General features: G+C 39.7%; 1 protein-coding gene across 26 annotated transcripts in view; it reads right to left on the reverse strand.

The window, feature by feature from the left end:
- Positions 1–18,449, reverse strand: part of RALGAPA2 (Ral GTPase activating protein catalytic subunit alpha 2) — a 412,816-nt gene that overhangs the window by 144,956 nt on the left and 249,411 nt on the right. For all 26 annotated transcript variants that reach the window (XR_004957055.1, XM_036244703.1, XM_036244712.1 and 23 more), the window contains 4 exons: positions 8,664–8,774; positions 7,493–7,561; positions 7,087–7,224; positions 3,896–4,079 (listed from right to left, as the gene is read on the reverse strand). Coding sequence is in view for 25 of the 26 variants with exons in the window: in XM_036244703.1 (XP_036100596.1) it covers positions 3,896–4,079; positions 7,087–7,224; positions 7,493–7,561; positions 8,664–8,774 (502 nt within the window). In the remaining variant the exon portion in view is untranslated. The remainder of the gene's footprint in view (positions 1–3,895; positions 4,080–7,086; positions 7,225–7,492; positions 7,562–8,663; positions 8,775–18,449) is intronic.

The following is an 18,449-nucleotide window of genomic DNA, read 5'->3' on the forward strand; positions in this document are numbered from 1 at the left end:
GAAGATCTACTCAGTGATGTCATTTCGGTTTTAACACCCCCTATTATGACTGTATTGCTGTTGATCTCTCCCTTGAAACCCTCCAGAGGTTTTTTATATATTTGGGTGCTCCTAAATTAGGTGCATATATGTTGACTAGGGTTATATCCTCTTGTATTGATCCCTTTAGTATTATTAAGTGGCCTTCATTGTCTCCTGTTATGGTCTTCATTTTGAAGTCTATTTTGCTGTCCCACCTTTTTATTATTTCCATTTGTATGGAAATTTCATTCTGTGTGAGTCTTTGTTCTGTTGTAAGTCTCTTGTAGACAGTACACACACACACACACACACACACACACACACACACACACACAGAGGAAAGGTCAGTGGCTCTTGCATATATATATGGGTCAGGTTTTCTTATCCAATCAGCTACCCTATGTTTTTTGTTTGGATCATTTAAGCCATTAACATTTAAGGTTATTATTGAGAGGTACTTATGTGTTGACATTTTTTTCTTCATGCCTGTGTTCTTCTCTATCTCTAGTCTTAAAACAGTCCTTTCAGCATTTCTTGCATTGTTGGTTTGTTAGTAATAAACTTCGTTAGCCTTTTTTCTTTTTGGTCTGCAAAGCTGTTTATTTCACCACCTTCAATTATGAATGATAGCCTTATTGGATAGACTAGGCAGAGTCAATCCCTTGCTTTTCATTACTTTGTATACTTCATGCAAATCCCTTCTGGCTTGCAGTGTTTCTATTGAGATATCAGCTGACAGTCTCATGGGAGATCTGTTGTAGATAACTTTCTGTCTCTTTCTTGCTGCCTTTAAAGTTGTCTTGAACATTTGCCATTTTAATTATGATGTTTGTAGGTGTGGGTCTTTTTGGATTCATCTTGACTAGAATTCTCTGTGTTTCATAGATTTGTGTAACTTTTTCCTTCACCAAATTAGGAAAGTTTTCTGTCATTATTTCTTCAAACAGGTTCTTTATTTCTTTCTCTGATTCTTTGCCTGGTACCCCTATGATGCAAATGATATGTTTTATGTTGTCCCAAACCTTTAGACTCTCCTCCTGCTTTTTAAAATTTTGTTTCCATTTGCTGCTCTAATTGGGTGTTTTCTCTACCTTGTCTTCTAACTTGCTGACTCAGTCCTCAGCTTTGTGTAATTTACTCATGATCCCTTCCAGAGTATTCTTTATTTGAGCTATGTCAGTATTCATTTCCAATTGATTCTTATTCATAGCTTTTACCTCTTTTTTCATGCTGATGTAATTTTCACTGAGTTCTTTTTTTAAAAAATATGTTTTTATTGATTTTTCAGAGAGACAGGGATAGAAACATTGATGTGAGAAACATCAATCAGCTGCCTCCTGCACTCCCCCCACCCACCAGGGATCAAGCCCACAACCCAGGCTTGCTCCAGACTGGAAACTGAACTGGGACCTCTCCGTCCATGGGATGATGATCAATTCAATGAGCCACACTGGTCAGGTTTCCACTGAGTTCTTTATAGTTCTCATTAAGTTGATTGTAGTTCTCACTAAGTTGTTTGAGCACCCTTAAAACCATTACTTTGAATTCTTTATCTGACAAATTGCTTGCTTCCATCTCATTTAGTTCCTTTTCTGGTGATTCCTCCTTTTCTTTCATTTGTGGGTTGTTCCTTTGTCTCACCATTTTAGCAGTCTGGTAGCTCAGGGACCAATGTGGTGCACCTGGTCACCTTGACAAGTTGGTGCATCCAGGGGCGTCTAGTCTTGGTGGGGCTGGATCTTAGATCCTGTCTGGCTGTTCAGGGGTGTTGGTGGCTCTTGGTGGCCGTGGTGGTGGGCCAGCAGCTCTCAGTGGTGGCGATGGCTCTCAGCAGCAGTGGTAGGAAAGGCCAGTGGCTCTTGCAATGGCAGGGCCTGGGGTCAGAGGCTCTGGCTGGTGTGAGGCTGTTGGGGCCAGAGGCTCTTGTCTGCTGTGGGGCCAGAAGGACTGATGGCTGGCAGCTCATGTCCATGTGTCTGTTGTGGGCACTGCTGGTATGTGCGAGTCTGGTCAGTGTGCTGCTGTGGTGCACAGGTCCCAGGGCAGGAGTGTAGTTGGGCTGCGCAGGTCCCACAGCAGTGGTGTGGCTGGGGTATGCAGGTCCCGCTGCAGCAGTGTTGTTACCATGCCGCAGCAACAATGCTGCTGCCATGCACACCTCCCATGGCCGCAATAACATTGCATTTTAAACAATCAGTGAACTCCAGAAAAAGACAATTACATAATTAATAAATGGAGGGCAACAAAAAGATGACATGAAAATGTGCCACATACTGCCCACCAACACTACAACTCAAAATGAATCTTTAGTGTATTCTTGCACAATATAAGAGTAAATAATATGTTTCCGGAACTTGGTCATTAAACCTTAAATTCAAATCCCAATTCCATTACTTCTGACTTGTGCACCCTTGGGAAAACCCATTCACCTCATTTTGCTTATCTATAAAATGGAGCTAAAAAAGGGACTGGATGATTCCACAGCCCATGTTCCTTACTGGTGCCCCAACTCCCGTCACCTTCATCCCCATCTCGCAGAGCTCCTCTTCTCAGCTTGATCCACACTCCAGACTATAGTCCTGCAGGCACAGCCCTGGACCCCATTCCCTCACCTGGCTAATGCCTATTGTGTCCTTCCTCTCTCCACCTAAAGCTCCACAAGGGGGGTCTGTCTTAGAGTTCTGAATGGCCGCCCCCAACAGGTCATCTGCTTATGCTATCTGGCTACTGATCAATCACTCTGCCCAAAGTACTCAGCAAAACTCACCACCAAACATTTAATCGGGAAATAAAACAGCTCCTACTCTGTTCTCACCCTACCTGAGTTTTCTGAAGCACTACCACTGCTGACCTTCCTCAGCTCCTTATCTGCCCTCTTCCTTTGACTTCCTAGAAATGACTCTTGATTCTTTTTCCATTTCCCTCACTTTGCTTTCCTGGTGAAATTCCATTTACTTCTTTGTCTTTAAGGATACTTTCTGCAAGAGTTCTGTTCTTGGACCTCCACACCCATTTTTTTTTTTTTAACTTTTAATTTTGAGACAATTAAAGATTCACACACACTTGTAAGAAATAATAGAAAAAGATCCCAAACACCCTTCACCCCAATAGTAACATCTTACGTAGCTATAGTACCATATCACAATCAGGAAACTGACATTGAAACAATTCATCAATATTCAGAGTTCACTAGTTTTACATACACTCATTTGTGCATGTGTGTGTGTGTGTGGGGGGGGGGTTCTATGCAATTTTATCAGATGTATGTATAGATGACACACCTACATTTTGACTCACATTCCAGAGATGAGCTCTTGTCATTCTGGGGAGAAGGGTGGTTGCGGAGGACATACTAAGTCCTGACAATACCTACATACTCTAAAATGGCTCCTCTGCTATGAACAGAGCTATCCTCAAACTGTGACATGTAAATTCCCATCTCCCTCTTCAGGATGCTCTCTTTGTTTGGAACACTTTACCAGCTCCTCTCAAAGTCTGTCCATCCCCCTAAGTCTGGCTTTAGCCCTTCTCCATGGGAAGCCCCTGTGGTGCTACCAGACCACAAATGAGTCTTTATATATTAATCCTGTCTCTCTCATTAGATGTAAAGCTCCTTGGGAATAGAAAATGAACTGTTTTTTTGTGGGTCCCATGGGTCTGAGACATATGGTTCTTAAATAATACAAAATTCAACTAAGGGGGGAAAAGAAAGAGAGAAAAGAGAAGAAATGAAGAAGACAGAATTTTTACAAAGAACTCCAGAAACCATGATTTCAACAATTAGAATTAAAATAAAAACACAATAAGCATAGATAAAACACTATAATCTTTCCTTTTTCTGCCCACAAAAGTTAATATTCTGAAAAAATCTCACCCTCTTCAACAGTGAGCAGGTTTCCCAGTTCTGCTGATGAATGATATTGGACTGGCTCAGAATTCATCACATTTGCCAGTGGCAAGAAGGGGTCATAATCTGAGGATGACAGGTCAGCCAGGGTCAGTGTGTAGTGACTCTGCTGGGTGTATGTGCTTGAGCCACAAACACAGCAATGCAGAACCTGTGAAAAACAGAAAGAAATGTGTGCCATGGATGCCACTAACCTTCTGTCCCCTGACAATCTGTCAAACTAAAATAGCACTTAGGAGGTAGAACTCCTACTCAGTAATACCTGAAAATATAAAATCCTTTCTATTTTAAAACATATTCTTGCTATTAGCAAGTTTATTTGTCCCTTTCACATCATTGCCAATAAATATATTCCAAAGTAAAAAAAAAAAAAGCAAAAGTAAAAAAGGGCCTATTTCGCCGTTCTGTGTGGTTTTACCTACCTAAGATCTGTTCCAGTCTACCAGATGCAACATAAGTAAGTAGAAGAAACTAAATTGGGAGACAAGGCCTAGCTATGGCATAAGCCAAAAGATAAACAACCACCACCCATGCTGGAGGGTAGAATGCAAGCAATAAGCAAGACTGTTAGCATTTCATAAGTGTTCATGAACCTGAATTAGTATAACTCACAACCCCAAGAACTGGAAGGGCTAATTTAATATAATTTTTAAAGTGTGATTAATGAAGTAAATTTAAAACAAATTTTTAAAGTATTCTTATCCTCACAAGATCATTTTCCTAAAAGCTTACTGGTTGTTTACCAATTGCTGTTGACTGAAGTTCCATAAGGCATGCAAAAGCAAATCATTTTGCATATGCCAAAATATACAAAATATGAGCAAATAACTACACTAAATTTTACTTTTTGATCATAAAATCAAAAGGCTGATTTTTATGAAAATCAATATAATACTCTAGAAACTAAGGAGACATCTTTGGGCTAAATATATTTGTATGAAGTCAATTCACTTTTATTTATTTAAAAATATTTTCATTGAATTTATTGGGATCACATTGGTTAATTAAACTACATAGGTTTCTAGTGTACAATTCTATAATACATTATCTGTACACTGTACTGTGTGTTCACTACCCAGAGTCTAGTATCCTTCTGTCAATTCACTTTTAGACGACTAACTTGGATTTGCCCACATGGCAGGGAGCCTTGTGGTTGGGCTGGTCATCTCCCTGTTTAGTTCCTTCTACTTGTGTTGCTTCTTGAAGACTGGAAGAGGACTTAGGGATATGCAATCTCTGTGCACAGCTAAAAAGTACCAAAACTGTAGTCGGCCGAGGATACTCATCTAAATATGTCATCTTCTAGCAGAAAAGCAGTATATAAAAATTATGGTAGCTTTCTTATTCATATAAAAAGCTTCTGTCATTGAGAGAATTAATTTCTATTAGTCAAATGCAACAAAGAAAGAAATAAAAATTAAAACCACAATGCAATACCACTGAACACTTTCCAGATAGCATAGTGTTAGTAGCTGCAACTCTCTGACAATGTTGGTGACACTGTAAATTAGCACAGCCACTCTGGAAAGTTATTTAGTGTTCACCATTAGAGCAAAATATATGTATTCCAACAATTTCACTCCAAGGTATACTCCTGGCAGAAATGCATATGTATGTGTACCAAAAAACATACTAGAATGTTCAAAGAACTTTCTTTTATGGTCCAAAGCTCTAAACTACCCAAATTTCCATCAACAGCAGAAGAGAAAATAAATCGTATTCTCACTGTGTAATACTAAATAACAATGAGAGTGAAACACCTACAACTATTCACAATATAATGAATTCCTCCAAAAAAATATTGTGTGGAGATGTCAGACACAAACGGACATCCTCTATGTTCCCATCCATATAAAGTTCGAAAACAGGCAAAACTAATCTATGCTGTGAGAGGATAGTGATCATCCCTGAATATGTGTGTGGGGGTTTTGACTAGGAGGAGGTGCAGAGGGGCTTCTGGGAGGTTAGGAATGTTCTGTTTCTAGACTTGGGATCTGGTTTCACAAGTGTGCTTACTTTGTGAAAATTCATCAAGCTCTCGCTTATGATTGATGCAATTGTTCAGATGCATTTATACTTCAATAGAGTTTCCTTTAAAAATACAGTGAAGAGTTATTCAACAAATTTGTGAATCATGTTAACTATGAGGTGACTTTTATATTGGTAAAGCAATTTTAAGAGACATCTTTTAAGAAAAGAGATGAATTTAAACGACTGTGGTTACTTTTAGTTGGTCAAGTCAGCCTCAAAAGGTTTAAAAACCACAAGGATGTCAACAGCATCTAATTGATCCTAAAATAGTTATTAAAATCTTTAACCTGTGAAAAATCCATTTTAAAATACACAATACTGTTTTAGTAAAACTTCAACCATGGTTAAGTGGTATTTTTTTAATTTAATAAATTTTAAAATAAAACAATAAAGTAATCAGGTAATGACTTGGAATATTTTCTAAAAAACTATTATTAAAGGTTACTAACAAAAAACAACAACAGAATTGTCCCTGCATAATAGTAATTACTGAATGGACAAACAAATGTTAAATAAATAAATAAATAAATAAATAAATAAATCCCTCAGAGGACAGGCTGAAAGGCCTATATAGAGGGATAGTATAAAGGGTCCAGAGCAAATATTACACCTAGTCATTAGTATGGGGTGAATTCAAATATTTTAAGCTCTATAAGAATGATGATACTACTTATTTTGATGTGATATATTTTATTAATTTATTTTTAAAAATCTTTTAAAGCAAAGAGATTACTGGGACCACTATACTGTTTTCTTCCTTTGAAAAACAGTTTGTCAAACTAAGGCTGTGGATATTACTACAATATAAACAGTTGTATTTTTTTAATTAAATAGATTTGGACCATGTTCCATGATAATTTGGGGATTCTGATCAAACTGCAGTTGATTAGAGATGATAGTCGTGTGAAAATACATGCATCTTTCACTTGGTAATCACTGCTTCTCCAGTTATCTGACCTGTTTTTCCTTCTTAAGTTATTCGTTTCTTTTACACGCCCCCCCCCCCCCGCCATTAACCCTTTCCAAAGGGCATTGATAAATAAGTAAATGTGTAAAATATATTTTGGTAATACAATGATGCTTAAGTCCATATTTCATATGCCCTTTAGGCCCATCTGGAGACTTACCCTGTAGATGTAATCCAGCAAAGGGGCTCTGGAAGAGTGCTGCTCCTCCAGGGCTGCAGTGGACACTGAGCGGAGAAGGGCATTCACCGGCAATGCCATGCACCAGTCCAAGAGGCAGAGTAACAAAGACACAATAAACTGGAAGAGGAAACAGGCCGAGTACCTTATACTTCAGTTTTTTAAACTTTAAGAAAGGTAATAACAAACAACAAAATTGTCCCTGCATAATAGTAATTATTCAATGGATACACCAATAAAAAAGGGATAAATGAATGAATAAGGTTTTCATGGGGGGGTTAATAGAGAAGGTATTATAGAGAAAATCCCTGCATGTAATACTATCTACCATTCTGTTTTACATTTTTAAAAACAGACTCTAGGGAAATTTAGTCAATGTGCCACCTACCTTCTTATCTGTTTCCACTGTGGAGTACTCTGCACTTGGTAAAAGAAAAGCAATTGTGGCCACAAGGATCTGTATAAAAGACAAATGCCCAATTAAACAGACCCTAGAAATCCTTCTCCTTTGTAGTCATATAATTCCTATCTTCAGTCTCCACACTTTTCACTAGAAGAAAAAAAATACTTTCAAGCACAGTTATGAAAATGCTACATTTGGTTTTCTGATAAATTATCCCAGATCTATACCTGTTATCCTGGTGTCACAGGTATTCTCTTTAGATGATATATGGTTGCCCTAAAACCCAATTTAATATTTTGCAGCCCCTTATATTCCTGTCTGCAGGTGTATTTCACTCTAGGTTACTTAGGGTCAAAAATCACTTGTGATTTTTGATGTATCTCTGAGAGAACAAAGTGATCTCACTGGTGAAATCTATCTAAGGCTGAGAAAAAAATAAATCAGTATCACTCTCCTTCTAATACCACATGGAAACAAACCAAATTTCCTTGAAGAGTTAACATTGGATGTGTAAAGAACGGGAATTTCTTAAAAAGCACAGCTAAAAACTAGCAGGAACGGGTATACTTTACCACTAGGTCCCTACAGGGGTGAGGGTACCTGCTCCTGTACAAGCAATCACCCCAAATGCAATCAACCTCCAGAACATTATCACTGAGATGATTCTTTCTGCCCCTCTGTCGCTTTCATCCATCTATTACCCTCACAGAGCGTATTATAGCAGTAATCTCATTACAGCAGGATAATCATGCTATGGCAGAAAGCATAATCTGGGCCTTTAGTCTGGGAGAAACTCCTGTTTTATGCAACAGTCCCCTACCACACACACAGAGGGCATCACAACCAGCTGCCTACTCCTTGTTGGCACCATCCAAATTACTCTGGATGAATGAAGTCCAATTTACAAAGGTCTCTTTATTGTGGTCGTGTCTGTCTTTCAAACTCCCCAAGCATAAGACTGCCCTGGAACACTGGTAGCTTCTTAATGCAGTGCCTGAAATCACAGCTAAGAACCAGTGCAATTCAATCTTAGAACGAACGACTCGTGGCAATTTAATAGTCAGCTCTCTAACAATTATTTATCTATAATCAATTAAATATCAAATATAATAAAAAGAAAATGCTTATACTTTAGCATTATAGGAACAATGCTTACTTCTGCAATTTTCAGAGGCAGGGAGGTTTCAAACGTCTGAAGCTTTTCCCAGTAGGAAACCAGCAACTGAAGAACATCACAAGCTGCCTGAGCCACGATCTTGTTAGGAAACTATGAAAGGAAACAAAACCGCAAACTATATAACCTCACTTAACATGTGCGTTATTCCTAAGGAAACACAAAAGTTATTTCTTTCTAGTTTCTTTTAGAGATACATTTCCTTGTTTTGCTTTTTTTCTTTCTATTGAATTTATTGGGGTGACACTGGTTAACAATTATAGAGGTTTCAGGTACACAACTTCACAACACATGTGTACACTGTATTATATGTTCATCACCCCAAGTCAAGTCTCCCGCCATCAACATGTATCCCCTCCTAATACCTTCCTCCACCTCCTCTCCTCCTCCCTCCCCTGGCAATTACCATACTGTTGTCTGTGTCCAGGAGATTTCCTTTTTTTTGCTCAATCCCTCCATCCCCTCACCCAGCCCTCCAACCTCACCATCCCAACAGCTGTCAGCCTGCTCTCTGTCTATGAGTCTGTCTCTATTTGCCTTGTTAGTTCATTTTGTTCATTAGATGCCACATTATGAGTGAAATCATATGGTATTTGTCTTTCTCTGACTGGCTTATTTCACTTAGTGTAATGTTCTCTAGGTCCATCCATGTTGCAAAGGGTAAGATTTCCTTTTTTTTTTTTTTTTTTTTTTTTTAACAGTCCAGTCGTATTCCATTGTGTAAATGTACCACAGCTTTTTTTATCCACTCCTCTACTAATGGACGCCTGGGCTGTTTCCAAATCTTGGTTATTGTGAATAAAGCTTCAATGAACATAGGGGTGCATATATTCTTTTCAATTAGTGTTTCAGGTTTCTTTGGATCTTTGTTTTGCTTTAAATTTGTGAAAAATGTATTTTATTACCAGATAGTTTATACATGAACACCATTCTATAACTGCCTCTTGTCTAGACTAGCTGTATTAATTTATATAACATTCTGTAAAAACAAGTGGCTATCATTTAATCATTTGGAAATTAAAACCATAAGGTATTTTTTATGTCATGTTATTCAGATCACATAAACCACAGTTTTTACTATTAGGAAATTAAAATGCAGTACATTATTGAGTATCCACTGTGTGCTGAACCTTTTATAAGACTCACTCATTTTAGCATTGAAAAATATTCATTTAACAGCTCTTTAAGCAGATGTTATCTTCATTTTACACATGGAGAAATGGATTGATCAAATGACTTTCTACTCTATGAAATTAAACTTAACCCACATGTGTAAAATAAAAAATATGAAAACTTTGGGATTATGAGAACATGATTCACAAGTCATTATATGTTTAATTACTTTGAGTATGTTTTTGAGTCTATGTGTGTCCAAAGTCCACTGGCTGCTTCCATTTCTTGTGAGATGGCAGGTCAAAGGGACAGCCCCTGCAAGGACCAATGGCTGAGGGTGCGTGAAAGGGAAGGTATCCTGGCCAGAACCTTGGGCTACACTGCTATTCATACTTCATTATCTAGAGCAGAAAGGTTTGTCACTGACTCTGTATCCCTGTCTGGGGAAACCTCTGGATATGTAGCTTAGTTATTTCCATACCAGGAGCTCCAAATCACATGAAGCAGATACTAGTTGACCTGGGTACCACACAACAAACACAGAAGAGCTAACATTTAGAACTTCAGTGACTAATGCAGAGGATAAGGTGATTAATTTTAATTCTACAGAATAAACAGTTACTGATTACTCCTGACAGGTGCAAGGTAGAGTATCTGCACTCAAGGGGCTCTTCACAGCCTCAGCCAGCCAACCAGGCCTCAGACGACCTGTTTCTCATGGGCCTCTTTTCATCCTTCAAACACTCTGGCTTGTTTATGCTCCAGGGCCTTTACATCTGCTTCTTGTTCGCCTGGGGCACTCCTTCTCCAGGTCTGCGTTCAGCTGATGCTGTCACATCTTTTAGATCATAGCACAGCCACCATACCCTTCCAAAGTAATGGCCCACCCTCTCCAGCTCTTCCGTTTCATCCTGTTTCAGTTATAGCTTCTTGGTGGCATTAAGGGCTGTCTGAGCTGATCTGTTTTGTTTGTCTGCTTGTTCTTTTATGTTTATTTGTCTGCATCTTGTTCACCATTGTATTCCTAATGCTTAGCACAGCCCTCTGAGGGGAAATGCATGGTGTGTTTGCAGTAATGATAGAACATTGGAGGGAGTAGAAAAACATGAGTGGGTGCTGGGTGTGCTTCTGCTGTGACACAGTGGAGTCATGGGGTAGAAACAAGGATGGCATGGATTTTACATCTAGAATCTGAACAGAGACAAGGGAACAATGATGAAACAAGAGCTATAACAGACAAGACAAAAAAAGGGCTATGGGCAGAGAGGGATGAGACTTGAGAAAAGGTTGGCAGAGAAGGCACTGTGGAGGGAGGGATGAGCTATGTCTGTAAGGATGCAGAGGGAGAGTTTCCTTTCAGGCAGGGGACAGTAGGGCACAGGCATTGAAGGCTACAACTGGGGTGGCATAACTGATACACAGAGTGCTGTGGGGAATGGTGGGGATGAAATAAATCATTCAGTCACTCACTCACCCATCTAGTACATATTCAGAGTACGGAGCATTTTCCAGCATTGAATTAAAAGTATAAAGCGTGACTGGCCGGTGTGGCTTAGTGGTTGAGGGTTGGCCCATGCACCAAGAGGTCACCAGTGAGGATACATGCCCAGGTTGTGGGCCTGATCTCCAGTGGGGGGCATGCAGGAGGCGGCCAATCGATGTTCCCGCTCTCTCTCCCTTCCTCTTTCTCTAAAATCAATAAAGGAAAAAAAAAAAAATGCATAAGGCACAAGATGTGCAGGACACATATAATTACTACTCTGAAGGACAGCCTCACAGAGCAGGCAGGGATCCATTTACATATATCCCCTAGGGCCATGCCCAGTACTCTAGTTTGTGGGTCATGTGGTCAGGCATGTGTGTGTGTGGACTGATCTCCTTGGCAACAGTATAGGCAGATCTTCAGAGTCCAGACCAGAGCCATGAGGACGGTGGTGCAGGAGGCTTCGTGGCAGAGGGAGTCAGCTATGTGAGGGATGGCTACAAGGCAGCATGTGGGACTGAGTGAAAGGCATTTAGGACTCTGTGACTGGAAATGGTGGTAGGAGAAGGAGGGCAGGAAAATCAATGAAAATTTTCTGCTATGGGGTAAAAATAAAACGCAGCAGGTGGGGCTGAGGGCGTGGGTCAGGTATGGTGGAACTCAGGTCAGGCTTCCTCTCACTCAGGCTGCCTAGGAAGCAAAGTCAGGCAGCTTACCTGAGCCCAAGCCGACACTGTCACTCTAGTACCCTTGGCCCAGGACCTGGATGAAACACTTAACTCTGTAAGTGCAGCTCCAGCTTAGAACCTCTATCTACCCCTGCCCCCCACAGGCTACCCCACCAGAAACAAACAACTAGCTGAGTGGGAGTCTCTACCTGGCTGCGTAGTGTACTGTTTTTAATTTCTGCTATGGCCGCAGGCTGATTTTCATTGATACCCCTTGGGGAGCATTTTCCTAGCCTTCACTGACCTGTGACCTTAGAAAGCAGGACAACCTTGCTAGGTATTCCCAAAGGGCATGGTTACAGAGCAGTGCCCAGAGTCCAAGAGCCATATGGAACTTATGAGGCAGGAAACACTTCCAAGTCTCATGCTTCCTGCTGCCTACATGGCAGGTCCAGGTCCTGGCTGCCACCCACCCCCAATTTCTCCTCCTGGTAGAGCTCTGAGCCTCCCTGAGGCTTCTCTTCAGAGTGGTTGCTACACACCTTGTTCCTAGTGATGATTCTTTCCCTTCTAGCTCTTGATTCCTTTAGATTTATGTGCTACCTTTAGTAAAACTCCAACTGGCACAAGGACACAGTCATCAGATGTAGGGAGAAAAGGAGGAAGAGAGAAAGAAAGGGAGTGAGGGAGCGAGGTAGATGTTCCAGGAATCCAAGAGTTTTCCTCCATTATTCATAGTTAAAAAGAGACTAATTTGGCTGATCCTGGCCCTCTGATTTCTCGTTTATTTCTGTAGTTTCTTTTATCTTAATTTTTATTGGATTAATTGGGATGACATTAGTTAATAAAATTATATAGGTTTCAGGTATACAATTCTGTAATACATCATCTGTATATTGTACTGTATTCACCACCCAAAGCCCAAAGCCCAGTCTCCTTCTGTCACCATTTATCCCCCTTTACCCTCTTCTATATCCCTCCACCCCTTCTATCCCTCTGGTAATCCCTTAACCATTTTTACCCAGTCCCCCAACCCCCTCCCATCTGGTAACCCTGTTTGTTCTCGGTATCTATGAATCTGTTTTTATTGTGTTCATTAGATTCCACAAATAAGTGAAATCATATTGTTTTTGTCTTTCTCTGGCTGGCTTATATCACTTAGCATAACACTCTCCAGGTCCACCATGCTGTCGCAAAAGCTAAGATTTTTTTCTTTTGTATGGCCATGTAGTGGGTTAAGGTACCACTACTTTTTATCGGCTCATCTCTGATGAGCATTTGGGCTGCTTCCAAATCTTGGCTATTGTAAGTAACACTGCATTGAATATAGGAGCGCACATATTCTTTCACATCAGTGTTTTGGGTTTCTTTGGATAAATTCCCAGAAGTAGAATTAATGGGTCACAATGCAGTTCCAATTTTAAGATCTGGTGGAAACTCCACCCTGTTTTTCACAGTGGCTGCAGCATCTGCATTCCCACCAACAGAGCATGAGAGTTCCCTTTTCTCAGCATCATCATCGCCTGCACTTGTTGTTGATGATGGTCATTCTGACAGGTGTAAGGTGATATCTCATTGTGGCTTTAATTTGTATATCTCTGATTAGTGACGGAGAGCATCCTTTCATGTCTGTTGGCCATCTGTATGTTTTCTTTGCAGAAGTGTCTATTCAGGTTCTTGGGCCATTTTTTTTTTTTTTTTTTTTTTGAGAGAGAGAGAGAAAAGAAAGTGAGATAGATAGAAACATTGATATGAGAGGGAAACATTGATCCGCTGCCTCCTGTATGCCCCCTACTGGGGATGGAGCCCACAACTCAGGCATGTGGCCTGACCAGGAATTGAACCAGGACCTCTCAGTCCATGGGACAATGCTCAATCCACTGAGCCATACTGACCAGGCCCTTTGGCCATTTTTCAATTGGATTGTTTTTGTGGTGTTGAGTTGTCTGAGTGCTTTATAAATTTTGGATATTAAACTCTTATCAAATAGATGTATCATTGGCAAATATGTTCTCCCATTTCGTGAGTTTTTTCATTTTGTTGATGGTTTCCTTCGTTGTGCAAAAACTTTTTAGTTTGATGTAGTACAATTTGTTTATGTTTTCTGTTTCCCTTACCCAAGGAGAAATATCAGGAAAAATATTTCTGCAAGAAATGTCTAAGATTTCACTGCTTTTATTTTCTTCTAGAATTTTTATGCTTCCATTTAAGTCTTTAACACACTTTGATTTATTCTTGTATATGATGTAAGAAGGTGGTCTAATTTCATTTTTTGGCACATATCTGTCCAATTTTTCCAACACTATTTATTAACTAGACTATCATTACTCCAGTGTATGTTCTTGACTCCTTTTTCAAATACTAATTGACCATAAAGGTGTGGGTTTATTTATGGGCTCTCTATTCCATTGATCCGTATGTCTGTTTTTATGCCAGTGGAAGGCTATTTTGATTAGCATGATTACGTTGTTGTAGAGTTTGATATGAGGTAGCATGATTCCTATACCTTTGTTCTCTCTCAAGATTGCTGTGGCTATCAGGGATCTTTTATAGTTTCATATAAATTTTTGAAATATTTGTTCTAGTTCTGTGAAATACACCACTGATATCTTGATAGGAATTGTGTTGAATCTACAGATTGCTTTGGGCAGTATGGACATTTTAATGAATTTAATTCTCCTTATCCATGAACATGGTATATGCTTCCACTTATTTGTATCTTCTTCAGTTTCTTTCTTCAGTGTCATATTTTCTGAGTATGAGTCTTTTACATTAGTTAAATTTACTTTAGATATTTTGTTGTTGTTGCACTATAAATAGGATTGTTTTCTCAGTTTCCCTTTCTGATAGTTCATTATTGGTATATAAAAATGCAACTAATTTCTGGATATTTATTTTGTATCCTGCTACTTGATTGAATTCATTTATCAGATCTAGTAGTTTTCTGGTAGAATCTTTAGGGTTTTCTATATATAGTATCATGTCATCTGCAAATGACAGTTTTACTTTTCCCTTTCCTATTTGGATGCCTTTTATTTCTTCTTGTCTGAGTGTGTGGCAAGGACTTCCAGTATTATGTTGAATTGGTGAAAGCAGCCCTGGCCAGTATGGCTCAGTGGATAGAGTGCTGGCCTGTGCACTGAAGTGTCGTGGGTTCGATTCCTGGTCAAGGGCGTGTACCTGGATTGCAGGTTTGATCCCTGGCCTTGGTTGGGGCATTTGTGGGAGGTAACAAATTGATGTGTTTCTCTCACATTGATCTCCCCACTCCCCCATCCTTCCCTCCTTCCTTCCACTCTCTAAAAATCAATGGAAAAAAATATCCTTAGATAAGGATTAACAGATTCAAAAACAAAGATTGGTGAAAGCAGATATCACTGTCTTGTTCCCGATCTTAAGGGAAACACTTGTAGTTTTTGCCAGTTAGACTACGATGTTGGCTGTAGGTTTGTCATTTATATGACCTTTATTATGTTGAGGTATATTCCCGGTATTCCCACTTTGCTGAGAATTTTTATCATAAATGAGTGCTGGATTTTATCAAGTGGTTCTTCTGCATCTATTGATATGATTATGTGGGTTTTATCCTTCATTTTCTTTATGTGCTATATCATATTTACTAATTTGTGGATACTGTACCAACTTTACATCCCTGGAATAAAGACCACTTGATCATGGTGTATGATCTTTTTAATGTATTGCTGGATCTGGTTTGCTTTTGTTGAGGATTTTAGCATCCATGTTCATCAGGGATATTGACCTATAACTTTCTTTCTTTGTAGTGTGCTTATCTGGTTTTGGAGTTAGGATAATGCTGGCCTTATAAAGGGGACTAGGAGTCTTTCCTACTCTTGAATTTTTGGAATAGTTTGAGAAGGGCAGGTGTTAGTTCTTTGAATGTTTTGTAAAATCCACCTGTGAAGGCATCTGGTCCAGAGCTTTTGTTTGCTGGGAGCTTTTTTTTTTATTATTACTGCTTCAATTTTGCTAGTTGTAATCTGTCTATTCAGATTCTCTGATTCTTCCTGATTCAATTTTGGAAGATTGCATGTTTCTAGGATTTTATCCCTTTCATCCAGATTGTCCAATTTGTTGGCATATAATCTTTTGTAATATTTTTTTTACAATTCCTTGTATTTCTGTGGAGTCAGTTATTACTTCCTTTTCATTTTCAACTTTATTATTTGGGTACTCCTTTTTTCTTGATGAGCCTGATTAAAGGTTTGTCAATCTTGTTTATCTTTTCAAAGAATCAGCTCTTGGTTTCATTCATCTATATATTTTTTAAAGACTATTTCATTCAAGCTGGAGCAAGAGGTGTTCTTTGGCTTTCCTTAGTCACCTTTTTTATTTATAAAATTTAAAGACTAGCAGAATGTACAGGGGGTAGGGGATTCAACTGGACAAGTCCACACACTGTACTTGGATACCTGTGACAGACTAAGGGCTCAATGGCAGGCACATTTTTTTTCTGGTGCCTTATGTTTTTCCTCCTATTTATACAAAAATTACAGAAATTTTGGAAAATTTGTATAGATACAATGAAAACAAAAAAAAAGAGCCCTCAGATCCTTTTTCTCGTTACTAATTTCCATCTCTCTTCTATACTACATAGAACCATATGGTAGTAGGCTAGACATATAGATATGTACATCTGTACATCTCTTTCATTTCAAGATATTATAAAATTATTAACAGCTTTTCCAGAAAAGGGGTAGAGGTGGGGGAACTACATTACATTAAATATACATTTCTAAATTTAAGAAAAATTAAAATTTGAAAAATATATCTTAGAATTAAAAAAATAAAGTATTAAAAAGTGAATTGGAATCTACATAGATACACAATTGACGTCCAACATTTTTTCATTAAAAAAATTTTTTTTTCCTTTATTGATTTTAGAGAGGATAGCAGAGGGAGAGAAAGACAGAAACATCGATGAGAGAGAACACTGACTGGCTACTTCCTGCATGCCCCCACACGGGAGATTCGGCCCACAACCTGGGCATGTGCCCTGACCGAGAATCGAACCGGCAACCTCTTTGTGCATGGGTTGACGCTCAACCACTGAGCCACACCAGCCGGGCCAATTTTTCACTTTTATATGTGAACATTTCCCCATGGCTACAGGAGTCGGGGGAGAGTGTCTTGCACACCACAGTTGTAAAAAAGTCCAGACATGGGGCCAGAGTCTCTTGCGTTTGACCCTGGCAAGCTCTATCATTCCCAATAAGCTCATTTTCGTCATCTTTAAAGCAGAGTTGGCAATGACCCTTTATGCCTCATAGGGTAGTTCTAAGGATTAAACACAATGACAAAGGTCAGGGTTCATTGCCCTGCTCAGGGCAGAGGGAGTACTCCTAAGTGATATCTTAGTTTAATTAATTTTCCATTCCTCTCCACAGGGATCACCAGCCAGCATTTTTCCAGCTCTCACGCTATACCTGGAAATTCCAAGTGATGTGGAGGAGGAAAGTGAGAGGAAAGGGTGACAGAGGGAGGTGGTCTGAGGGCACACTTATGGAAAAGGAGACATCAAGTTTGGCCATGAAGAGGGGTGGGTGAGAAGTGCTGTCATGAAATCAAGCTGCCAAGGAAGACAGGGAGCAGACCAGAGAGCTGGATACTGAACCAGGGGCAGAGGAACACCCCTGGCATTATCCTGTGGGCTGAAATACAAAAGGTGGCAAAGGGGTTGTCAGTGGTCTGGTGGTGACGATCACAAGTGTCAGCTGCAATGGCTGTTATTATAGCAGCATGTGGCAGATAGCAAAGAAGGGCAGGCAAGAGCCTGGTGATAGATGGACAGTTTAGGATCTGAACTTTGGCTCAGCCATGTTGTCGCTCTAGAGCCTGGAACACATTCTTTAACTCTCCTGCACCTCAGTTCTTCCATTTTAAAATGGACAATTACCTGCCATCTGAGTACTTCCACAAACCCTTAGCACAGTGCCTGGCAGGGGATGGGCACTTACTCATTCCAGAGGTGTACTAAAAGCAATGTAAAAATTAATACCACAACTTCTTTTCCTTTAATCCTCACCAGAGGATATTTTTCTATTTATCTTCAAATAGAGTGGGAGGCAGACAAAGGGAGAGAAACACTGAGAGGGACACATTGACTGGTTGTCTCCTGCATGACCCCATCCAGGGACGAGGATAAACTGCAACCAAGGTACATGCCCTTGACTGGAATTGAATCCATGACTCATTGGTCCATGGGCCAACGCGCTACTGCTAAGCCAAACTGGCCAGGGCACCACCACTTCTTTGTGTGTGTATGTGTGTGTGTATGTCCTATCATTTATTTTTTTTATTAATCTATTTTTGTTACAGATGTTTCTCCTTTTTCCCCACTGACACCCTCCTCCAGATCCCACCCTGCCCCCACAGCATTATTATCTAAGACCGTGGTTACACATACATGCATATGAGTTCTGTGGTTTATTTCCTCCCTTCCTCCCGTCCCTTTTCTGAGGTTTGTCAGTCTATACCCTACTTCGA

Source organism: Molossus molossus, unplaced genomic scaffold (genome assembly GCF_014108415.1).
Source record: "Molossus molossus isolate mMolMol1 unplaced genomic scaffold, mMolMol1.p scaffold_m16_p_6, whole genome shotgun sequence".
NCBI lineage: Eukaryota > Metazoa > Chordata > Mammalia > Chiroptera > Molossidae > Molossus > Molossus molossus.